At 33.9% G+C, this 26825-nt stretch overlaps 1 protein-coding gene across 2 annotated transcripts in view; it reads right to left on the bottom strand.

Annotated features, from left to right (window-relative positions):
• MEOX2 (mesenchyme homeobox 2) overlaps nucleotides 1-26825 on the bottom strand; it is a 75827-nt gene that overhangs the window by 25581 nt on the left and 23421 nt on the right. For both annotated transcript variants that reach the window (XM_058182038.1, XM_058182037.1), the window contains exon 2: nucleotides 7455-7627. In XM_058182038.1, coding sequence (XP_058038021.1) covers nucleotides 7455-7627 — 173 coding nt within the window. The remainder of the gene's footprint in view (nucleotides 1-7454; nucleotides 7628-26825) is intronic.

The raw sequence follows: 26825 nt of genomic DNA, 5'->3' as shown, positions 1-26825 counted from the left end.
ATAGCTTGTGAATCTGACAAAGAAACAAACCTGATACCACAATCCTATGGAAATATATTTGTGTAGTGAGATTTTGATCCTAAAGTAAGAGTGAAATCAGCCTGAAATTAATTTTTCACAGTTCTTTATTGGAGTATATTTTTAAAGTCCTGGATATACAATCCATATGGAAGTGTAAGCGGTTATATCTGAAGAACTACAATGTTTCTAGAGAGACCAGATTTCACAAATAAAAGATAAAAAACTATTATCTATAATTTTCATTATTTTCTTCTTAAACTTCATTCTGAATCCTCCTAGCAGCCCTTTATAAAAACATCCTACATAGCAAAAGCTTCTTAAAATCTGTACATTTATAAAGTTATCAGTTTGGGAAGAGGACATGCTACTGTTATTCTTTACAGTATTAATTTCTGAAGATTTATAATTTTATTGCAGCTTCAGCCTAACTAAAACTGAAAAAAAAAAAAGAATACAGTAGATTATTCCCAGCAAGAAGTAGCTCATACATCAAACTAAATTTTCTGTGAGGTAATGAATATTAATTAGGGAAAATAATTACATGGATTAATGTCTTTTGTCATCTTTATAAAAAATCTGTCAGAATATTCTGAGTTAAACAAATGCAGAACAAAACTTCTGGGAATAAGATCTCCAGCAATTGTTTTTAAAAAGACAGAAATATATAGTATTCCTAGTTAAAACTTAACGAAAAACTAAACTATTTTCATTTTGAATTACTATTATTATTGTACAACAGATTAAGTCATAAATGTTTTTAATATTTATATTAAATAAAGTATAAATGACCAAAGCAATAATAAGTATGCATCTTTTAAAAATAGTTTTATTGTTTAAATAGTTAAAACAAAATAGTTTATATCATTACATACAACTAATATATATGATCATATAAAACGGGTGTCAAACTAATGTCATCACGGTGTCCTTACGTGATTTATAGGGAGTTTTTCCCTCTTTGCTAAATATGGGCATGGCCAGCACATGACACATCCAGCCCATGGGCCATGAGTTTGACAGCCCTGATATAAAATGATAAAAAATTATGATTAAATTTAAATTATGATTTAAATTAAATCATAGTGCAACTATGTTTTTTATATTTATATTTATATTTTATATTTATAATAAATATTTTATCAGGGCTGGCAGTTTGACATGCATGATTGTATATTTTCTTATCATGTATGCCTTATTTTATTTTACATGTTCTATTTTGTTTTAGGTAGTAAATTTTATGTAGTAAGTATGATGTAGACTGGATTATTAATCTATAACAAAGAATTTGAATTTGAAAAGCAACCTTTAAAAACAAATATCATTGAAATGGAATTGAATTATACATAAGAAATATGAAACACCTAATATTAAAGATTATATAAAAAACACAAGCAAATAATCAAAACACCAAAAAGAAACTCCCATCAAATGTCCATATCTATTGGATTCATCAGGGGAAAAAATGTCACTTTTAACCACCTTTGGGAATGTAAGAGCATCAGAATATCGTGGGACAAAGTATTCTGTGTGGGAAGTACTGAAATATATAAACAAAGCTTCCTTGATTCCAGGGGATGATAATATTTAAGAGAATTTAAGGGAGAAGGGATCTAGAGTGCACCTAATCTGTGGACATGGTACAATAAAGGTAAACCTGTAAACTCTTAGAGATAGACAGTCCCATAGGTTTCTGATAAACTATTAGGAACATTTTTAATACAGCCAATAAACAGTAATATAATTACTCTTTATTATAGAGTTTTTCCAATCTCTTTATTCTCTTAATGTTTCATCCAGAGATATTACTCATAGTTTTAAAGTTCGTTGATTTAATGAAATCCTATTTTCCTAGTATTTTATAACTTTTCCCAATCCAGAAAATCTGTTCTAATATACTTAGAATTTCACATGTTTAATCTGGAAATATTATTTCTAGATCCTTAATGCTGTAGAATTCTGGAATAGTTTAACCCTTGCTCATTCTTCATTGAAACTATTGAAATATATTCTAACAAGCCTTTTTCATTCCAATTTATATTGTTATTTCCCTTGGATAGGTATATAGGCAGTCCTTTTACAACCATTTGTTTGATGGCAATTCAAAGTTACAACAGTACTAAAAAAAAGTGATTTATGACAGTTTTTCCCACTTATGACCATTGCAGTATTCTCATGGTCATGTGATCAAAATTCAGATGCTTGACAACTGATTCGTATTTATGATGGTTGCAAGGTCCCAGGGGGTCATGTGATCACTTTTTGCAAATTTCTGACAAGCAAAGTAATATGGAAGCCAGATTCACTTAACAACCATGTTTCTAATTTAAGAATTATAGTGATTCATTTAACAAATGTGGCAATAATGGTCATAAAATGGGGCAAAATTCAATTAACAACTATCTTAATTAGCAACAGAAATTTTGCTATCTTAATTAGCAACAGAAACTCAATTACAGTTGTAATTAGACTACCTGTAGCACGGACTATAGGCTTTTGAAATTTGGAGAGAACCATGAATCTCTTTATATAATTTTTTAAAATTATTTTCTGATTTATCATGCCCAGATATTAGATTATACTTTGCTTCTATGCAGTCTACAATAAACATCATACATGGTTTATCAATATTTACTTGAAAATGTTTCAAAAGAAGTCTAAGAAACATAAAGTCTCAGATGGATCTAACTTTTCTCTTCAACCAGGACAATCAACGTATTTCTACTGGTTGACGTATGAAGGGATTTCATAGGCATGCTTAAAATTTCAGATGGCCCATTTTGAAATTTGCAATTCTCTAAACTCCCATTTATCAGAAGCTTTGTTGAAGATGTTAGTCACTTATGGTACTTTATCCCTTTAGGGGATTGGCCACCATCTCATCTTATCTTTTTTTTTTTTTTTTTACTTTTTTAGGCAGCTGGCACATTCCCAAAGAAAACATTGGGCTGCAGGCATCAATTTATTTTGCTTTATTTTATTTTTCTAAGAACAATTATGGCTGTGTCAGACTCACCCAAGGCAAGTACAACTTTCCAGAGAGTCTTTATGGCTGGGACACAATTTTTATTCTAAGTCACGAATCATAGTTATTACAAATAGTAATAAGCCAGTTAGGCTAACTATGAGTTTCTCCTATTTGGATTCAAACCCAACAGCTTCTCTTCCCATGGTTTCCTCTGTGACATGATAACCTGGCCTTTATTTTTCCACACAGTTTTGAATGCCAGTTGCTTATTTACATTATTTGCATTTCTGATCTGGGAAAAAAGAAATAATAATGAACCTTGACAAAATGGGTCCCATGTGTAGACCTTAAAATAAAGACAATTGGAGATCAGTGCTTTCTTTTGCAAAGTATACCAGTTTGCTATAACAATGTTAAATGGGTTCCAAGAAAGGTGCCTGAAGATAGATCAGTTTCAGCAGGTATGTACATATAATTTCAACCCATTATTCCCAAACAAAAACAAATAATTCTGTGAATGCAGAGTCATGAAGCTATTTAAAGCTTGTTTACATTTGATGTTATAACACAAAAGCTCCATTGCATTTTTTTTTTTTTTTGAATTTATATCCCGCCCTTCTCCGAAGACTCAGGGCGGCTTACACTGTGTTAAGCAATAGTCTTCATCCATTTGTATATTATATACAAAGTCAACTTAATTGCCCCCAACAATCTGGATCCTCATTTTACCTACCTTATAAACGATGGAAGGCTGAGTCAACTTTGACTCAGATAAATGATAAATATAAATGATAAATGATAAATATTTATCATATTTAATTGAAAGAAATTTTCTAACCAAAAGAAAATTGTCCAAAATTCATTTTTCACAAGTCCAATCCTTCTGCATTCTTCAGATATTTGGTCCCAACATTTCTAGGATAGTACACCAAAATTCATAATTCTGGAAAATAATTCCTATGCATATGGAAGATGCCCAAACAAAGAAAGATGGCAATCCTTTTGTTTTGCCCTTAGAGAAGGCAGAAAATGAATCTAGTAACTTCTGAATACAAATTATTCAAAACCCTACAAATTTTACTATAGGTAGTCTTCAATTTACAATAGTTCACTTAGTGACTGTTAAAACGGCACTTAAAAATGTGACATGATAAGTTTTTCATACTTATGACCATTGCAGTATCCCCATGGTCACATGATCAAAATTCATATGCTTGACAACTCTCCCAGGGTCATGTGATCAATAAAATCAGTGGGGAAGCCAGTTTCACTTAACAACCCTATTACTAACATCTCAACTGCAGCAATTCACTTAACAGCTGTGACAAGAAAGGTCATAAAATGGGGCAAGCTCACTTAACAAATGTCTCAGTTAACAACAAAAATTTTGGGCTCCATTGTGGCTGTAAGTCGAGGACTACGTGTATTGATCAATAATTGCAGCTAATTTGATACAATAGCTTCCTTTCCTCCAAAAGATAAAGGAAAAAATAATTTGCATCTAACTTTCCCATCTGAGAATTCTATGGGTATACATCAAAGAAAAAAATCTAAAAAATTAAAAAATATATACTTTGTACGGTAAACATCTCCCTCAACCTCCAGCAGAATTCTGTAATTATTCAGCAAAGAGAGAGAGAGAAATATCTCTGCACAATAGCAGTTTGGAGACTTTTCTTCTCACTCACTCCCTTCCTTGAGAACTTGTAGTTTTGATATATCTCAAATTATGTTGGTGGTGCTGCAGCAACAACATGATCAATTATTTTTCTATAGATTACACCACAAAAATTGAATAATTGCTTTGGGGACACCGCAATCATTTCTGCTGCTTCATTTCTTCCTCCTCTCTCTTCCTCTCTTCCCCACTATGTCTCTTTCTGTCTGTCTCTGTCTGTCTCTTTGCCTGTGTAGCGGTTTCTGTGTCTCTGTCTCTCTCTGTCTCTGTCTGTCTGTCTGTCTGTGTGTGTGTCTCTCTCTCTCTGTCTTTCCGTCTGTGTGTGTGCACGTGAGTGTGTGTTTGTGACCATAACTTTCCTATTAAAAGCTTGAGGGTAAAGCACTGAGCGTATGGTAATTATAGCCTATCCTTGACATTATGATTATTACAGCCCCCATATATTCATGGGACCAAAATTCAGGTCCTTTGGAGCCCATCCACACAAATGATTCGGAGTTCATCTCCTTACATATACCTATTTTCCTCCCATTTGTGCTCCTTTGACTGCCCTGCATGTTGTTACCCCAGTCACTCCACTCCAACCCCTGCCATTCCTAACTGCCCCAGCTGACATTTGTCATTTGCTTCCTCCCATTACTGATGTGGCAAGCCTGGCCTACCCCTTCATGAGGCAGCTTGAGGTCTTCCTGAGGCATTGGGAAGGCTGCACGTGGCCTTGGGAAGACCTTGTATTGCTATTAGTTGCCTGACAAAAGGCCAATCGAGACCTGACTTGTCAGCAGGAGGAGGAAGCAAATGGCAAAAGTGAGGTGGCAGAAGAAGCTGGGACAGAAAAGTTCATGACAGTGGGTAGAGGGCAGGGCAGCGAGGGGACAATGCAGAGCAGCAGAACAGTCAGGGCAGCAGCATGCAGGATAGCCAATAGGGAATAGATTTGAGGAAGACATAGGCAGGTGAGGGGAAGTAGAGGCAAGCGTAGGCAGGTCAGAAGAAGTGTGAGATCCTGGCGTAATGACTACCAAAACTGCCATCACTAAGCAGTATACATATAATGTTTCACCTACTAAGTGCATTTCTTAGTAATGGATATTCCATTCCCAATTAAGGTTGTTAAGCAAGGACTGCCTGTATTAATTATATCTTTCAGTGTCCTTTCTATTATTGTTCTCTTGTTGATCTAATAATATTTTGGATTAAAGTCAATTTGTTGATTAACTGTTGTATCTGATGTAATGGGCTATGATCAATTAAATTACATGTAATAATACATATGTTGTTTTTTGGGTTTTGTTTTGTTTTTGCTCTAAGATCCCTTGGTGCTTTTTTTTTTTTTAACCTTAGAGAATTAATGTGATTTGTTTCTGTTTCAGACGTTACCTTCATTTTTATCGTTAACATGAATAAATGGGTTTCCTTTAAAATCACCTTTTGAATTGCTCCAGTATCATCTGAGATCAGAGATTTAGATAGTAGATTTATATTTGACAGTATGAATCTCAGATCAATGGCTTCAAAGTCATTTCATGGCTGATTTGTGATTTGAATAAGCCACCAGCAGGTGGCTGACCTTGGCTAATTTTGAAAAAAATAAGAAAGGTCTGTCCTGGTTTGTACTAAATTTTAGCCTGGATAGGACAAAATTATAAAATGTGGGGGCTGTGGATTTGAGTGGGACGGAATATAAAAATAAAGATTCCAGAAGACAATGGCAAATCATTTCAGTACTGTAATCAAGAAAGGAATATAAATACATCCATAATCACTGAGTCTAGCTTAATTCAGTGCACTCCATCTAAGCACAGAAATCCTAAATGCAATTTTAATTTATTGGAAACAAAACTTGAAGTGAAACGATGGGCCATTTAGCTTAATACTGTCTATATTGATAAATATCAGCTCCATAGGATCTCATATGTGGGTCTTTCAGGAACTGATTTTTGAAAGGTTCAGATGCTTAGGAATAAGAACTTTTGAAACAGACATAGTAAGAAGAAGGATTATGCTACAGTGGAACTTTGTTTTACTTAATGACATTGCATGAAAAGTGTGCTTTCTGTTATTGACATAAAATTCATTCCTAACAGAGAATAAATATCTTAATGGAATACAAAAAAGAAAAAAAAATCAGATAATTTATACCTGGTATGAGATAAACTGTGTTTCTGTTTATTTATACTGTTTCTGTTTATATTGTATCTGTTTATTTAAATTATATTAGCATCATAGCAATAAATCATGAATTAAAACAAAGTCACAGAAAATAGCATAATCCTTCCTCCGACTATGTCTGTCTCAGAAGATCTTATTCCTGGGCATGTGAAAGTAAGTTTCATGTAAGTACACAGGTGTATATACTTAGCAAGCATCTGCCTCAGTTTTTATCAGCAACTTCAATATCAATTCTCTTCGTAATTATTTTCAATGCCAGAATTAAGTGAAGTGTGATATGGATGAATGGGGATTACAATAGAGAGATTTGATAAAAGAAATAAAAGGAATCATGCTGTCATTGACAGAAAGCAGGCAGGGTGAATAAATGGATAGTGTCTCCATCAGACAAAAACAAAGATAATTAATTCTCCATGCTATTATAGCATGCTAACTAATTCTAGAAATATATTTTTAAAAGATAATTATTGTTATCCAGTAGGGATATACACACAAACGTTGCATTATAATTGTATTTTGTTTTGCACATTCTTATGTCTATTTCTAACTCCGTTTGATCTAGCATGAGGTGATTTACAACCCCGCTTGGAACACCATTAGTTTGTTCTCTATCCATACCTGTCTTTCAGTGAGATCCAGGTTCACAGCTATTTCGTATCTCCGCAGCCTGGTGAGGTAGTTATGATGGGCAAACTCTGCTTCTAACTCTCTGATTTGCTCTTTGGTGAAAGCTGTTCTTTCTTTTCTTGGTTTGCTATTGACCTCAGATTTATAATTTCCCTCTTGAGAATCTGAAATAAAGATAAAATCAGGTCTGGAGTCAGGAAAATTCTACAATTTATTGGCAAGGAAATATTACAGATGAAAATATTTTTATAGATTAAAACATTATAGTAATGTATTTTTTTATAAAAATAGATGTAATAAACACGTTTCTAATTTAAAGTTATTAAAGTTGGCTGGATTATCATACAATACCAACTCTACCAATGCATTACTGATGTCAATGCTAAACATCACTTTAGTTATTGCTTTGCTGTTTTGGTATTTTATTATTGTTTTATTTACTGGTTTGATTATATATGTGAGTTATCCTGAGTTGCTTAAATAAATACATTGAAATGAATCTACAACACATTCCATATCAATATATTAAGGAGACAATCATATGTAAATTATAAGGTCATCTGGCCACATTGTGCTATTAATCTCAATGGCATAATAATGCCATTAATGGCAGTTTGAAATTTTTTTGAAAAATTGGTCATCAACAACTTTGGGCAATAGAGAATCAACTGGAATTTTTCTCAGCAATTCATGGGATTGTCAAAGTAAGAGTATAGCAATCCTAGGTTGGATTAGTGATTGGTGCATGCCAATTAAAATCAGTAGAGATTAATATGCTCAATGATTTCACTGCCCCCTTATTAACATAATTAAATCTAGATGTAACTCATTTCTTCAGTACAAAATGTTTTCTATGCAGTAATCAGAACTTCTATTGTCAACCCGGGAAAAGACACCTACTATATGGACCTAATGATACCTTCATAATTTATACCAAACTGCCATCTCTTCATTGTAATTGTTTATGTCATCAGTTTCAAAAGAGAATATAGTCATATAAGAAAAAAACCTTTTAAATGCTTTTAATAATTAAAGTATGATTTTATTAGCAGTCCTCCAGAAGTGCACTTGTTATTTTTTAATCTATTATATTAATTTGCTGTGAAAGTTCTAACCTCATAGTATAATAGTAATTACAGTCTTATACTAAACAAAAATTCATCCTAATTCAATTATGTGAAATTGTATCTTATGTGATTCATTTCCATATCAATTTAAGAGTACCTTTGATTATTTGATCTCTATTTCTGTTCTTTGATTTTTTATTTTATTATTTTTTGCATTTTATTACTTGATTGATACTGTTTCTATGAAAAATATAAGCACAAACCCCTTGGTCTTTACAGCATATTGTTAATTTATGGAAGTTATATCAAATTAGGAAGTCATCCCATGCGACATGCTCTTAAATCAAACTATGATTCAGTTATCAGATTTCTTTGTCCTCCCTACCCCCAATTTTATAGCTATTTGTTTCTAATCTTGGCTATGCTATCTGCTGTAAATCCAAAATTAGCTAGTGTTCCACAAGAGAATCACTGGTCAACTTTTGGCTTCATCAACCATCTTAAAAATGTCACAGATAAATTCACACTTCGGCTGATGATTTAAATAGAAACTGCTTCAGCTTCCAAAAAGACAGTCTCATAAGCAGAATCTTTATGACACTGAAGGATACAACATCGGCATTCAGCAGATTATCTTGTTCTGCCACAAAATGTTTAACGACCACAACTTCTTTTAAGCTATAAAAGTCTTGGATCCATATTAAACAACATTCTTTAGAGAAACAATGAAAAAAATAATAGTTTTAAGGATATTTTTGTGATAATGTAATCATCATTGGTACTAGTGTAGTAGCCATTGAGAAAATATTTTATGGAAAACTCACAGGTCCATTTATTTATTTAAAAGCATACGTTTAAAAAGGAACTGTGTACTTACCTGTAACTGTAGTTTAAAGAGGTTATCTAAATTCACACCCATGATTTATGTACCTATATAAAGCCCATTAGGAATCTTGTATAATCCCATTCCCTATGTGTACCATGTTACTAGGTTCTTGCCATAGCCTTTCAATTTGATAGCACAGAGCTCCAAAAGACCAGGAGGTCACCTGAGATCAAGTGGAATAGGAAGGAAAGTATATGAATTTTCATATGACTATTCAAAGAACTGCAGTAACAAGTGATTAACCAGTATTTCTTCAATGTGAGCTAAACCTCAAGGTCAAGAAAATATGGTAATATTTTGAAGGTCTTCTGAATGCACATTAAGCATTTGGAAATACTGCAAATAAGAAAAATGTTGCACTTTATTGTTTAGTAAATGCGTACCAATGTTTATAAGTATGCACTGAATGATATTTATTTACACAAAATTACATAATTCATTGCCATACTAATTAGATAAGGGTTTTTGCCTCTGAAGTATTCTCATTTATGAAATAAGACCATAAGTCAAAAATCTTGATGCCTGGGAAAGGAAGAAATGTATCCTTAAAAGCAACTCTAAGCGATTTTGAAAAAGAATTGAATGAAAGAAAGGAAGAAAAACTAAATAATTTAAATAGAAGAGACAATGCATGTGCTAACTTTAAAAGATCAACAACAAATTAACAGTATTCAGTGGGACCTATGCCACTTAGTGTGTCAAGCAAGAAGGATGGGGTGCTTGCCAATCATTGTTTTAACTTCCAACTTCTGACTATGGTTCTGTATAGATACAGATCTCTTGTGTGTGAATCAGTAATGGGATTCAAATCCTGGTGCTACCGGTTCACTATCGGTAGTGTGAAGTGCTTTTGCATATGCGCAAAGCATTTTTGATGATGTCTGGATGGGTGGGCGAAGCCCCCCACCCCACTGCCACTACCGGTTTCCTGAACTGGGGCAAACCGGGAGCAACCCACCACTGGTGTGAATCATATAAACTCCAATAAATAATAAAGTAATCCATTAAAAGTATAAAAAATAAACCTTAGAATAGAGTATAGATAGTATTTGGACACTTACATAACAAAAGCAAGACAAACATCCCAAAGAAATCCTCCCCTCCCTGTATTATTAGCAATACATGGGATTAGGAGAGGATATAATATTTGGATTTTGTTGGCTTTAAAAAAAGATGTAAGAGAGAATGTGATGAAAGTTGGTAACCAATCAATCAAACAAACAAACTTTATTACAGTCACAGACCAACAAATAAAAAGAATAATTGATTTTTAAAAAAAGTTGATAAAATTAGGGGTCGTATATAATTAATGATGGCAGAAAATATTTTTTTCCCTTTTTAAATTTAAATGCCAACTCCATCAGACAAAACTAATAAAACCAGAGCTGCCAAGGAAAGCACTATTTTAGGCCACGTGCATTAAATTCATGGCATCCACAACTAAGTCTGGATAGCTTTCAAGAAAATTCACAAAGGATTTTTTTTTAGTGATTGCTTGTTTAAGGTTTTATTGATTCTCTCATCTTAGAGACAGTTTATCTTTCAAACAAAATTGCTGATAGACAATAAGAATAGACTAATTCCATTATGATCTGTTCTGAGCTTTTCAAAGAAATCCTTTTGGGATGTCGGACTCATGAAACTTCTTAAGCTTTTGTCTTGTATCATAAAAATCTGGCCTATTTTTCTAGCCCGAATAACTTGTCTCATGATTTAGCTACTTTATCTGCTTCATCAGCTACTCTGGCTATACTTATATTATATAACCAACATGTGGGTCAGGCATGCCTGAAAAGGAACAAAATGACAGGCACAACTGTGAATCAAAGCCCACCCTTTGAACATACAGCAGCACCGCAAATAGAAAGGGAAAGGACTTCAATCTGCAGCTGGGTCCACCATATTGAACCTCCTTAATTATGGATGTTTCTGATGTAGATTATTTCTTCATACTTACAATAGCTTGCCAGACAACCAAGTTTGCCGACTTGGTGAGACATTTTACACTTGTTTTACACTTTTACACCTATTCATAAAGTAAAGACTTGTGGAAAGCAATGGTGAAAGTTTCACATTTTAAAACTCAGCGAATAATAAGCCACTGGTGTATTTGAATAATATGAGTCATAGTAAAAAAAAAAAAGGATTATTTGCATTGTAAATGAAATGATTAGATATGAATGCACAAACAGAAAGATTCTGTCTGAAGCTAAAACATGAGAAGACTAACTCATTGGATCTACTTGCCTTTACTAAGTAGCAATCATTAACTGTTTCATTGTGTATCACTGAATATTCATAGACTTGAAAGCTTGGCAAAGTCATTATGATCTGACTGTTCATCTTAGTGTTTTCTTCTTTGCATGATTGTTTGTTTTATTTGCAGTCATTTGTTTTATGTCATTAATTGAAATCTTTATAAATATATTGAAATATATTTCCATACATAATTAATCATAATTAATAATAGTGGTAAAGAGTATACAAGATTGTTTACTATTTAATCATGATGAACAGTGAATAATGATCAAATAAAAATAGCTATGGGTACATTTTTTTAAAGCTATCCACATATAGCCATACAACAGAAAGGAATTCATGCTGAAATTTATATCATTTTCTCATAATTTGTATCAAAGAGGTAAACGGAAAATATATTTTCATTAGAAAATAATGATACACTTTTAAAAAAGAAAAGTATATGATAGTCCAACGGATATGATACTCTTTTTTATTGCAGTTTACTCCAGGTATAGTGAACTATAACTTCTACTTACTTAAAAACTTTAGAGAAGGTTGTTCTATTATACCAATCTCATACAAACTGGAAAATTAAAGTGACAAAAAGTGATTTGCCAGAACTTTAATCCTAACTTATAAGTAAAGTGGAAAATCTTTGGCTGATTTGTATAGTTTCTGTAATATTACTATGTAATCATTACCAAAATTATTGCTTATAATGCTGCATGCTGAATGCCCTTTCTAATATACTGAATATGATGAATTTTGACTTTACTGAAGTTTTTGAGATATAAAATGAATTTAAAAGTTACAATATATTTAATATTTAATTAAATGACATTGACATATATAACTGATATATTTGACATATTATAAAAATATTGTAAAAAATGGGTAAGCTAACATAAACAAAATATATAATAAAATTGGCAAAGTACACAGTACTCAAAGTCCTGATTATAAAACTTACGCGACAGAATTAGAAAACTTTTAACAATTGCATTTTCACAAATATATTATTTTTATTCAAATTGCATTTGAATATTAATTAAATGAAATTTGTGAAACCTTGCTTTACTTGGAATTCCAAAAACCTAAGTCATTTTAAGTGATTTAAAAAACATAAAAATATTTTAAAAGAGAAAACCCCAAAGCACCAAATATCTATTCCTTCCCCATAATAACCCAAAGTTCTTTTCTACAAGTAGCTCCAGCTTGATTGTTCTCTATGCTTTATTCTTATATTACATGCGCGGGTGATAGCGGGAGCTGTTCGGAGCTCACATATAACACCAATCCTGCGCAAGCTGCACTGGCTGCCTGTGGTCTTCCGGGTGCACTTCAAGGTGTTGGTCACCACTTTTAAAGCGCTCCATGGCTTAGGACCAGGTTACTTACGGGACCGCCTACTGCCGCCGTTTGCCTCCCACTGACCCGTGCGCTCTCACAGAGAGGGGCTCCTTAGGGTACCATTGGCCAAGCAATGTTGGCTGGCGGCCCCCAGGGGAAGGGCCTTCTCTGTGGGGGCTCCTACCATATGGAACAAACTTCCCCCTGGACTTCGACAACTCCCTGACCTCCAGACCTTTCGCCGCGAGCTTAAGACCTATTTATTTGTCCGCGCGGGGCTGGCATAGAATTTTTAGATGTTTTATGGGTTTTATGGGTTTTAATTTTTAATTAGTTTTTTGGGTTTTAAATCTATTTTAAATTTTGGGCCAAATTTAATAAGTTTTTTAGCTATTGTTTTATTTGTATTGTTTTGATTGTTGTTTTTATATGGCTGTTCACCGCCCTGAGTCTTTCGGGAGAAGGGCGGTATACAAATTATATTATTATTATTATTATTATTATTATTATTATTATTATTATTATTATTATTATTATTATTATTATTATTATTATTATTATTATTACATTGTATCAGCATTATCTATTTCACCTTCCTTAGCCAGGAATCACTTGAAACCATTCAGGGACCATTATTGGCCTTATAGTGTTTAGATCCTATTCTATTCTATTAATTCTATTAATTCTGTGATTTCTGCCAGCTGTTAATTATGCCAACTATTAATTCTGTGATTTCTGCCAGCTGTGTCAGAAATCCAGTAAGAATAGGCATACTGAAAAATTGCAATGGAACAGATGCCAAAAGTGATAAAGAAGTGGGAATCCTAATATCTATATTAAGCAGAATAAACACTATGCTCTTTTGCTAAATCTTCCTTTCAGATCAAAAAATTCAGGATTGTTTTTATCCATTCTTCATTTATAAGGGAAGCTAAATTCTTGATTTGTGCATATTCTTCTCTATTATCCTTAGTTTTCCCTTTTAAATTCTAGATATATTCAGCAGACACCTGTTGTTTCCCTTTGTATTAGTTAATAGTATGGTTCTAAATGTTATTACCAAAATTATGAATTTATTAGATCCAATTTAGTTGGAACAGCTGAAAAAAATGTGGTTAGACCAAGAAAAAAATCTAATTTTCTCATTTTCAGTAAATCTTTTTTAGACCTAACATCTGGTGGTTATTTCAGCTGCTGCTCAGAGGATGACATGAAATTATTAAACCTCCCTGAAATGAATTCATTATTAAATGTCCATGAAATGTAAAATAAAATACAGATTGTCATTTTACAATTTCAGGAGTTTATCTGCTTAAATAACAAAACATTATCTATGTGATATAATGTATGGTACTGATCTAATCATGATGCCTTCATCATGATTAGAACTGCCTAAGTTATTCCTAAGAATTCACTCTGGTATAATCACTTACATAGTATATTGTAAACCGCCCTGAGTCCTTCGGGAGATAAGGCGGTATATAAATATGATCAAATAAATAAATAAATAAATAAATATTATTGTAATGTAATTCAGAGATGGCAGTGGAGCAATAGATTTGAGAAACTAACAATAAAAATACGCCTGAGATTATAAATTCTAGAAGAATAGGTTTAACGTGATACTTAATTTTAGCACCTTACTTTTTTTTCCTTTGTCTTTTATTCTATACCATGTTTATTTTCAGTTAAAACCAAATTACATGGGATAGTCATTCCATGTGTTCTTCTATTTATTGTTTTGCTTTTCAAAACAGGTCAATGTTATTTTGCTGTAAATTGCCCTTTCGAACCTTAGGCATTTCTAGGCAGCAGGTATTGAAATATTTCATTCCTTTTTGAGTTCAGAATTTATACTGAGTATCACCTGAAAGTTTTTTTCTTTGGTGGAAAATGGCTGAAAAAAACCTGGAAGAGATTTCTGGCAAGATTCATGTCAGCTTCCCATATGTTTTGCAGCTGTTGCAATTGAAGCAAAACCCTTCAGTTTTCCTCTTCTACCTACATCATACGCCAAATGGTAGGTGTAGCAGTGGTAGTAGAAGAGAAAAAGTCTGGAAGGGCCAAATAACCTGCTTCCTCTCCCCATATAACACTTTAAGTATTAACATATGGCATATAACACCTGAGGTTAAAGGAAGACATTATGCAAAGGATATATTGTACTCCTGCCCTTGTTCCAACTTGCATATATTTTTATAAAATGTAAATAAATCGTCAGGATGGTTGTTCAGTTGGTAGCCTTTGTTCTGCAATACTTTTGTTCTCTGTGATTAAGGGAACTCAATCAGACAACAAATATCAGGAAACATACCAGCTTGCTTCCAAGAATTGTTTCCTCTTTGGGCTCTAGAATGCTCAGGGGGCATCTTAAATTTAACTGCTCTAGCAAGAGAAGAGATTGCAAGCCTTTGCTAAGAGACAGAAGGCTCTTTTTAGTATGGGAGTAGACCTTTCAATACCTAGGCAAATATTCAACAGTTCTCTTTTTTCACATGACAAATGGACACAAAGAAAAACTGTCGGGCAAATGGTTATAATTATGCTAGTTGAAAGAATTAAAACAGAGAATTATATTCCGATTAGCTTTAGTCTGTCTGTCTATCTGTCTCTCTCTCTCTCTCTCTCTCCTCCTTTTTCTCTTAAACACACACACACACACACACACAGAGAGAGAGAGAGAGAGAGAGAGAGTGTCTGCCATTGGCAGTATTGGTATCAAAGTCACAGTGCACACACACATATACGCACACATATACACACACATATACACACTGTCTGCCATTGATAATACTGGTATAAAAACAACTTTCACTGAATATTTATTCTATGTACTTCAACATTACTTGTATTTCAATGCAGCACTATTTATTTATATCACGTCTTTATTATTTTTACAAAAATAAAAATAAAGATATATTTGCTGGTCTGAGTTACAAATCACTCAGACCAGCAAATATATCCAACATCCCTTTCCTTTTCCTACTTTCCCCACAACAACAGCTCTGGCTGGGTTGAAATAGCATGACCCGCCCAAAGTCACCTAGTTAGCTTTCACGGCTAAGTTGGGAGGGAATCCCACTTTCTAGTCTAGTCCCATGATGGTTTTGGAAGATTCTCTTAAACTTATCTGTGAACTGTTGATACTTTTCTGATTTTTCCTTCATTTTTATGATCAGCTAGAATAATAAATGTCTCCTACTTCCTTATGGACATTGTACACACATATTTCTAAATAGAAATCGTGCAATTGTTTAAGAAGATCAATTGGCACAGAAGAGAAGGAGAAAATCAGGGAGAGAAATAAAGATTAAAAACAGAACTGAAACCAATTAAAAGATTACAAGATTATTTAATAATTTTATAAATTTAATAATATATATTACTACTGTGCCATTTGCTTCACAGAGAAATATATTCATACATTCATATAATGGAATATATCCTACATCTTTTTCTTCCATTCAATTAAATGAAAGGTTGTTTAGCCCAAGAGTAATGAAACTAGCTTTAAAATTATTGTTATTAATTGATCACTTACATTCTAACAGATCATTTGCGTCATTCAAACATAAAAATGTTAAGAAATATATATGTTCATCACATATTATTTTGTATAAAAGAACTACTTTCTGTGGGAAAAATAATATATTTAAAGGTTTTAATGTTATGTCAAATACGACGTAAAACCGAACAGAAAAAATGAAGAATTTTACTGTTCATGTCTCTGTTATCATATTAAGTTTTGTTTTTCAGAACATGTTTGTTGTTTTCAGTGAAGGTGAACAATCATCTTCTATAGCTACAATTTGTGCTGATTTTTGAGTGTGACATAACTTGGAGTTACCAATTATACTGAACTACAGAGGAAATTTGTGCTCACTGTAAGCAACATTCATTTTACTTTTGTAAGCTTTCTCATAAGTTTTACAACCTTATCTCAGGGGTGAAATCTAAAAATTTTCCCTACCGGTTCTGTGGGCGTGGCTTAATTGGTGGGCGTGGCTTGGTGGTCAGATGGCTGGGTGGGCATGGCCAATAACAATAAATAATAAAAATAATAAACAAAGTATAAAAAAACAATAAGAGGTACCAAAAACCAACTTTCACACTTTACATACACACAGCACAACACAACTGACTCACACACAATGTAAAAGCAGCTGCACTTCACACTTCACATAGCCACAAAAAGCTCAAAAACCAACTTTCACACTTTACACACACACAACACAACACAACTGACTCACACACAATGTAAAAGCACCTGCACTTCACACTTCACACAGCCACAAAAAGCTCAAAAACCAACTTTCACACTTTACACACACACACACACACACACACACATACACACACACACAATATGCCACATACAGCTTTCTGAGATTTTGTGTGTTTGTGTACTTAGAGTGAAACACTACAGAAACACACCAAATCTCAGAAAGCTGAACAAATATTTTATTTTATTATTTTATTTTATTTTATTTTATTGTGGACTTCAAATCCCAGAGTTCCTCAGGCAGACAGCATTAATGACTCAGTGGTGAAATAGATTAGCTAAATTTAGATTAGTTCAGTCTAGTGCTAAAAGCGAAACTGGGGCTTTCCAGGTCGATCAGTAATCAGGTAAGTGGCTTAGACTCTTTTTAAGGAGTTTTTCTACATGTTTTCTATAGAAAACATGTTTTTTAAGGTTCTGCTGATGAGGAACTCAGGTGAGATCCCCAGAGTAGCCTTTAATTTTTTTTTTTTAAGTTTAAAGGTTGCCGATCTCAGCTGAGAGGCGGGATCCTCAAAGGCTTTTTTTTACTTTTAAAGGCAGGTTTCGGCTGAAGCAAAACCTTCTTTTAAAAGTAAAAAAAAAAATCTCTGCTGATGGTGCAGCTCAGCAGAGGCAGGGGAGGCGGGGCCAGGGATTTTTGCTACCGGTCCTCCAAACCAGCAGCCGCCATCGCTACCGGATCGCGCAAGCCGGTCCGATCCGGGAGCATTTCACCCCTGCCTTATCTATCAACAAGCTCTCACATATTATTCTGCACACACAAAAGGGCTCTGAATCAATTTTTATATTAATTTGTTTACTCTTAGAAAAGCAGAAAGGTTATGGGGAAAAAATGACAGCAAATATTTATATGCAGAATAGCTCAAACTCTGCCACCTTCAGGTAAGCCTGGAAAAAAAATCTTAATATCCAAGGTGCAATGTGGTAAAACATAATTCATTTACCCAAAAGTAGCATAATTTTTCTAAATGTAATTTGGATATAAGCAAACATAGTTCAAAATCTTACAACTATAGTCACAAAATCCTAAACATCAATTCTTATATTGATAGTATGTCCTTTCTTAGCAGTTTTTTTGTCCTGGCCAAGTAATATGTTAGGAATGTATGTGGGACGGCCATTTAATCAAAGGACCAATTGGTAATAAAGAATTAAAAGGTTAAAATAAAACATTCTACAGAAACTAAATTTTATCTTATAAATAATTCTAATTTTTATAGAGATAAGGATTTAATGAATGACATGTACAGGTAATGAATTATTTATGATCCATTACATGACAAAGGCTCAAATACAAGAATTTTCAAGATTCAAAAAAATAAAAACAAAAAATCCAAAATGGCTAGCAATTCCAAATTTCTGTTATCATGCTAGTGAGCAACATTGATTTCATTTTTTTATGGTTCTTTTTCTTATCGGGAAAGGGAGGTCTATCAGAGAGTTTTGCATAGGTATATCTTGGCCTATATTTACAACATAAACAATTTGCAATAGGCTATGCAATATAAGCATCTTATTAAATATTTGGGAAATAATAATAAGCTACATCCATATTTCTTTCCTCTTGCTCATTTTTAATGTAAATTTATGATGAAGAAGATACTAAAAATGTCAAGATAGACATCAATTTACTTAGATTAAAAGCTATTGTCAACAGAAGATGAGATACTTTGCATCTCTTACTACATAGTGCTTTTCTTACATTCACTTGGTTCCAGTATTTAGCACAACAACAGAATTATATGCACAATGGGAAATATTATTGTTTATTAAATTTATATATCATCCATCTCAGTATTAAAGCAAATACTGAAATGTTTCACTGAATTTGAAACTTTTACAATACATAATACTGAACAATTAGGCACAATTGATAGTTTACTGGTGAAATATGACTCATAAGACAATGAAATGCACTATTGTATAATTAAATGGAAAATCTGAGTATAGTTATGGAGAAGTAAAATGGGATTTCAATGGAAAAATATTTTCTTCAAATGTTATACTCGGAGAAAACAGATGTAAGATATTTTACCACCATACATCATTCCCTTTTAATTCCTAAAATAAGTGATTCATTTTCTGAAAAATGCTGGAAATATGTGTATGATGTGAAGTCTTATGCATACCCCAAAGGAGTAGTGCTTCAGATGAGATCACATTGGTTTCATCATTTGATCAAATTAGCAAGATCTTGTGATTACGACTTTTTGCCATTTAGAGGTAAAAAAGCAATTGTCACAAAATCTATCATTGTTTCTCTCTCCTTATTTTTTACATATAGGGTCTACCTACAACTCTCTCCCCTTTCTCCAACACTCAGTTCTGTTATTTTTTTAAAAATTCCATTGGTCATCCCATCTTTCATATAGAAAATGACCCATTTACTCTTTATTTGCATAGTATCCAAGCAACAAAAGACTGCCTTATCACATACCTTTGTTCACAGAAAACATAAGATAATTGAAAGTTGAATGGTGCCATGAACTGATTGGAATAAGGTTGCTTACTGTTATTTTGTCTCAATTTTAACCATATTTTAAGTTTCCTATACTTAGCTATAAAACTGAAACAATGATAAAGACTGGTTGAATATTTTCAGAGTTTTTTATTGCTTTGCTGAAAAAAAACCCCTCCTGTATTTGGAAAGTCAACTGTACAGGCAGCTTGAACAAGGGAGTTTGTATTAGCAATTCACCAGTACTTAAAATCAGCCTTATATGGCAACAAGGATAGGACTAAGCATGATATGGCCCAATTCTTAGAAATATGAAACATTCAACTGGGAGCCATAACATGTACATTGTTGTATCATTTTTCCTTGTTGAACAAAAGACACTTGAATTAACAATAGGGTTCCTGATGCAGTTTGCTTTGAAAACTCCATTGAGTCTGCAAGAATTATAATATACACACGTAGCTCAAGCAAATCATGTAGCAATACTAACTTACAGATATGCTTAATCAATAATACTTGTAATTAAGATGGAGAATTGGAAGAAGTTACAATTATCATTGTTGAGAAGAGTGGCAGCTATAAAAATGAACGTTTTGCCTAGATTTTTATTTTTGTTTCAAATGATTCCAATATTGAAGAAAGATGCAAATTTACAGGAATGGCAAAAAGGGATTAGTAATTTTGTATGGAAGGGTAAAAAACTGAGAATAAAGTTAAAAATAATGCAAGACGTTAGGGAAAAAGGGGGTTTAAAATGACTAATTTGAAATTGTATTATGATGCAGTTGCTTTATCTTTAATTTCTGATTGGATTAATTTAACAGAGGAAAGGGTTTTGAATATAGAAGGTTATGGTTTGTTATATGGTTATATGCATATGTATTATATGACAAGAAAATTGATAAGATATTTAAGAATAATATGGTCAGAAGTGCTTTGTTGAGGGTTTGGAAAAAATATCAATATAAGTTAGATGGTAAGATACCAATATGGGCTATCCCTAGACATATGATAGAGAATATGAATATATTACAAAAATGGAGATTATTATTTACAAAGAGCTTTTGATTATGGAAAAGGGAGGATTACAATTAAAATCTAGGGAGAAATTGAGGGATGAAGGGAGAAACTATACGTGGTTCCAGTATGGACAATTGCAATCTAGATGGAAAATAGATCAGAAAATTGGTATTAGGCAAAGTGATGATAACTTGGTAAAACAAATAAAAGATCAAGGTCAACAGCATATAAAGAGATTATATAATGTAGTGGTAGAAATTGATTCAGAAACGGAGTTGGTTAAAGATTGCATGGTAAGATGGGCACAAAATTTTCAACAACCTATAATGTTAGAAACATGGGGAAAAATTTGGGTGAGGAATATTAAATTTACGCAAGCACAAAATTTAAGAGAAATTTTTTATAAAATGTTTTATAGATGGCATTTAGATCCGAAAAAACTGTTGTGTATGTATCCAAATGTGAAAGCAAAATGTTGGAGATGTGATTGTGAGGATGCTGCTTATTATCATATATGGTGGATTTGCAAAAAAGTTAAAGCTTTTTGGATTAAAATATGGTGGATTATGCAGAACATTTTGAAAAAGAAGATTAAATTTATTCCATAGTTCTTTTTATTAGGAATAATTCCAGATTGTACTGTTATAGAGACAAAATTGATTTTGAATTTAATAACTGCTGTAAGTTTATTGATTGCACAATATTGGAAGAAAGAAGACTTACCTACAATTGGAGAATGGATTAGTAAAGTATCAAATGTAGCAGAAATGGCAAAAATTTCTGCCTACTTGAAAGCCTATACACAAGAGAAATCTATTTTGAAATGGAGAAGGTGGATCGATTATATTCAAAATAAGTATCAGATTAAAAAATAGCAATTAGTTTTTGAGTGAAGTTAGGATTTGCTATGTGTTAGAGTTTAAGAAAGAAGGGAATTGATGGTTTGAAATGGATTATGTTTTATGTTATATTTTAGATTATGTTTGTTAGTTACTATACCCTGTATTCTGTTCTGGGAAGTGTCGGGTGGGGGGGAGGAGGGAGGAAATGGGGAGGGGAAGGGGGAAGATTATAAATTGATTGATTGTCATTGTACAGGAATAATGGTAGAATTAAATAAGTTGGAATGGTGTAAAGTCGGGGCTGCTCGGTAGCCACTCCGGAAGGGAAAGGGTAAGGAAAGAGGAGTAAAGAAGAAAGAAAGTAGGTAGGCAGGTAAGTAGGAGAGAAGGGAGGGGGAAGAAAGGATAGGAGGAGGAGGGGAAGATAGAGAGTTAGAAAGGATGGAAGTGAGAAGTGGGAAGGAGGAGGGGAAGGAGGAAAGTGAGGAGGAGGATGGTGGGGAAAGTAGAAGAAGGATGAAAAGGGTAGAAAGGATTAAGGAAAGGAGTGGCGACCGAGCAGGCCCGATTGAGCATAATTTGAGTATAGAATCGATGTACAGTACAAGTGATTGTACAAGTGATTGTACTGTACACTGGTCAAACTGTGGGAATTATTATGGAAAATAAAAAACCTTTTTTTTAAAAAAAATACTTGTAATTAAGACAGTACATACATTGAGTGAATAGGCTTCAGAAAGAGTTTAAGATTCTCCATCAATGTGAGCATCAGCAATGAATATTCCTCAACTTGTCTGCTTTCTTTTCAGTAAATAATACAGTTCTCTTTTTATATTTTATAATTAAAATATAAATTAATAAATTTATTAGACATAAATTAATTTCATACATTCTAACTTTAAAAAACTTAAATAAATACCCTTGACTAAAATGGTGACCATTCCTGATACCCATCAATATTAAATGTGCATGTGTAGACAAAGAAATCATATTTAAATGATATATTGTTGGTATTTTTCACTAGAGAAATTGTCTAGAATGTATAAAAACACTTTGAATTTTTGCTGTAAATGTGAAATACATGAAGGGACACTTTATTATGCTTGGTGGACATATAGATTTTAAAAAATGGATACAAATACATACATTAATTCAGAAGATTTTAAAGGTTAATATACAATTGAAACCAGAGACTTTACTTTTGGGACTAATGGAAATGTAACTAGAAAAATGTCAAGGAACTTTGTTTTTATGAATGACAACTGCAGAGAGATTACTATACTCAAAAGTGGAAAGGTTCAACAATACCCACAACGGATATGTAGTTGGCAAATTCACTTCTGATTAGAGAAATAACAGTATATTTATGGCTGACTAAAAACCCCTTATAGACTTTTTGTATGAAATGGTAAAAAATGCACTTATGATCTGTAGTTTTGCTGACTAGAAAAAAAGTGGGATAATAGAAAAGAGTGATTTTGTAATGCCAATAGATAACTTCACTCACTGGCTTCATGTAGATGTTAAAATAGCAATAGGGAACAGATAGATTTAGCATTCTCTTTTTAGGTTAACCAAATATCTCATAAACGAAAGACCATTTTAATTAAGCATTGTCTGGGATTGCTAATCCACACTATTTTATTTATTTATTTTTATTTATTTGTCAAACATGTACAACCTAGCAAGTGTAGGTATGAACATAAACATAAACAAAGAATATATAAATTGTGATGGGAGGTAAATAAAAGTTGTACAAATTTTGACTCGGCCAATACTCTGTTCAGAAAAAATGCATTTGTTTGTTTGTGTGTATTTGTTAAAAAATAAAAAACTTTTATTAAAAAAACATAAACAAAGGAGGTAAATACAAACAAATGGGGACGGGGTGGTAGGTATGCTGGTGTGCTTATGCACGCCCCCTTTACGGACCTCTTAAGAAGGGAGTGAGGTCCAGTTTGAGGTTAAAACTGTGAGGGTTTAAGGCTGTAACAAAGGAATCGGGTAGAGCATTCCAGGCATTGACCACTCTGTCGCTGAAATCTTATTTCCTGCAATCAAGTTTGAAGCAATTTACCTTGAGTTTGTATCGATTGTTTGCCTGTGCAACGACTGAGGAAGTCATTGACAGGAAAGACATTGTAGCAACAATTTTGTGTACTATGTTTAAATCGGACTACAGGCAACACAATTCCAGATTATCCAAACCCAAAATTTTAATCCTGGTGGCATAGAGAATTCTATTGTGAGTAAAGGAGTGGAGTACTCTTCTCGTGAAATACCTCTGAATCCGCTCAATCAAGTTAATATCCAAAATACAGTGTGGATTCCAGGCAGATGAGCTATATTCAAGAACTGGTCTGGCAAAGGTTTTATATGCCTTAGTTTCATGCATTCATGCAATATTACCGGAGAAGAAACTTTGCAAAATTAGGTTAACAACTTTTAGTGCCCTTTTGGAAATGCTGTTACAATGAGCTCTGGGGCTTAGATAATTTGAGATGAGTACTCCTAAATCTTTGACAGAGTGAGTGTTGTCTACGAGTTTGCTTCCACCCAATTTGTATTTGGTGTTCTGATTTTTATTGCCAATGTGTAGGATAGAGCATTTATTAGTTGAAATTTGGAGTTGGCAATTACACGACCATTCTGACACATAGTCAAGAACACTTTGTAGGGCAGCAGCATTGTCAGTGGTGTTAAATAATTTTACATCATCGGCGAAAAGGATACAGCTGTTTAGAATATGATAGCATAGGTCGTTAATGTAAAGCAGAAATAGTGTTGACCCTAAAACACTGCCTTGGGGGATTCCGAAATTAACTGGTACCGGATTTGATAGGGCCCTCCTTATTTGGACTATTTGTTTTCTGTTTGACAGGAACGCAGCTATCCACTTGTGGAGGGATCCGGAGACCTTAATTTCAACAACAGTTTGTCGTGCACCAAAGCCTTTACAAAAATCTATGTAAATTGCATCAATTGCTTTATCCTGGTCAAGATGTGTGGTCCAAATGTTTCTGCAGTGTAAAAGTTACAGATTGGAGGGCAATTTTTTCCTGAAACCAAACTGCTTGTTGGAAAACAGGTTGTTTATTTCTAAGTAGAGGGTAATGGATTGATTTATTCTATGACTTTACAGGTGACACAACACAGTGAGATCGGTCTACTAAACTAGGGTCTCTCTTTTTAAAAATAGGTATGACCTTGGCTAATGACCATAAATCGGGCAAGGATGATACGCAGCTGTACATTTCCACCCCGAACCACCCTAACGAAGCCGTCGAGGTGATGGGCCGGTGTCTTGAGGCCATGAGGGTCTGGATGGGGAGGAACAGGCTCCAACTCAGCCCCTCCAAGACTGAGTGGCTGTGGGTTCCGGCATCCAGGTACAGTCAGCTTACGCCATTGCTGACTGTTGGGGGGGAAGTACTGACTCCCAGGGGAAGAGTGCGCAACTTAGGCGTTCTCCTGGACGATCGGCTGTCTTTAGAAGAACACTTGACGGCCGTCGCCAGGGGAGCATTTTATCAGGTTCACCTGATTCACCAATTGCGCCCCTTCCTTGATCGGGACTCCTTACGCTCGGTCACTCATGCCCTCGTCACTTCCCGCCTGGACTATTGCAATGCTCTCTACATGGGGCTCCCCTTGAAGAGCACCAGGAGGCTCCAGCTAGTCCAGAATGCGGCCGCATGGGTGATAGAGGGGGCACCGTGTTGCTCCCATATAACACCCATCCTGCGCGGCCTGCACTGGCTGCCGGTAGCCTTCGGGGTGCAATTCAAGGTGCTGGTTACCACCTTTAAAGCGCTCCATGGCTTAGGACCAGGGTATTTGCGAGACCGCCTTCTGCCACCGATTGCCTCCCAACGACCTGTGTGTCCCACAGAGCGGGCCTCCTCAGGGTGCCGTCGACCAAACAATGTAGGTTGGCGGCCCCCAGGGGGAGGGCCTTCTCTGTGACAGCACCAGCCCTATGGAACAAGCTACATCCGGGGTTACACCAACTCCCCGACTTCCGGGCCTTCAAACGTGAACTGAAGACTTTATTATTTCACCGAGCGGGACTAATCTAAGACATATTTTAGCGAAATTTTAATTGGTTTTAATCGGTCTTTGACCGTTTTAGTGATTTGGCCAGTAAATATTTGCTTTTAATTGTTTTAAATATTGTTATTTATTATATTTATATTGTATTGGTGTGTGTATTTTAATATTGGCTGTAAACCACCCTGAGTCCTTCGGGAGATGGTGCGGTATAGAAATGTAATTATAAATAAAAAAAATAAAAAATAAAAAAGGAGCTGGTTCTGAAAGATACCTTTATATTGCACTTAGAATTGCACGTATTTGGTTAAGTTAAAGTTAAAGTCTTGTACTAGAAGCCCTGCAATACTAGATAAAATACAGAAGTAGCTGACATCAGCGTGGGGTGCAATATCATCAGTATATTCCCTACATACGGATGCAATGTTATCAAGGTCCTTTCTCAGTGGCTGGACAATGTTAAGTTCTAGATGGAGAAGAGGCTTCAGCTCAGCCCAAATGACACATGCTTGTAGGTTTTAAGATCTTCTCAGCTACAGGATTTTTCCATCTTCCACTCTGAGACTGCACTTATCCAATCAGATTTGGTGTTCAGTTAAAAAGTACACCTGCTTTCTTGGTTCCTGCTTTAAGAGGAGTGGAAATGTGGCCAAGGGGTCTTTTGTATAGAAATTGCACAAATTTTTAGATACTTATTGATGGTGATTTAAATATCTGAAAAAGCAATGATTTTCAAAGAAATGTATACAATATTAAACTTATCCAATTATATTACAAGTTTTTTTTCTGGATGTCCATACTACAGAGTGTAGTGTGGATGACAATCCCTAAAGAAGTGTTCTTTTTAGTCCTTTAAATCAGACATGAAGATAAGTGCAGATCGTTATTTCAGGCAAAAGTAAACTGCTGTGCATATATTTCACTTGGAAAATTTATTACTTTTAAAATAAATTCACTGAATGTATGTATATATCAGTTAATCCTATGGAGATTTCTTTTTCCTTTTTCCTTTTTTGTCTGTTTTACTACCATTTAATTCTAAAGTTTGTTTACAGTTCTGCTTGGATTTTTAATATTACATCTATGAAGTAATATTTAATATTACATCTATGAAGTTTTGCCAGCTGATATTAGTGGCTTGTTTTCCACTATTAGAAAGTTTT

This window comes from Ahaetulla prasina, chromosome 4 (assembly GCF_028640845.1).
Source record: "Ahaetulla prasina isolate Xishuangbanna chromosome 4, ASM2864084v1, whole genome shotgun sequence".
NCBI classification, from domain to species: domain Eukaryota; kingdom Metazoa; phylum Chordata; class Lepidosauria; order Squamata; family Colubridae; genus Ahaetulla; species Ahaetulla prasina.
This window is presented reverse-complemented; position numbering and strand designations above follow the sequence as displayed.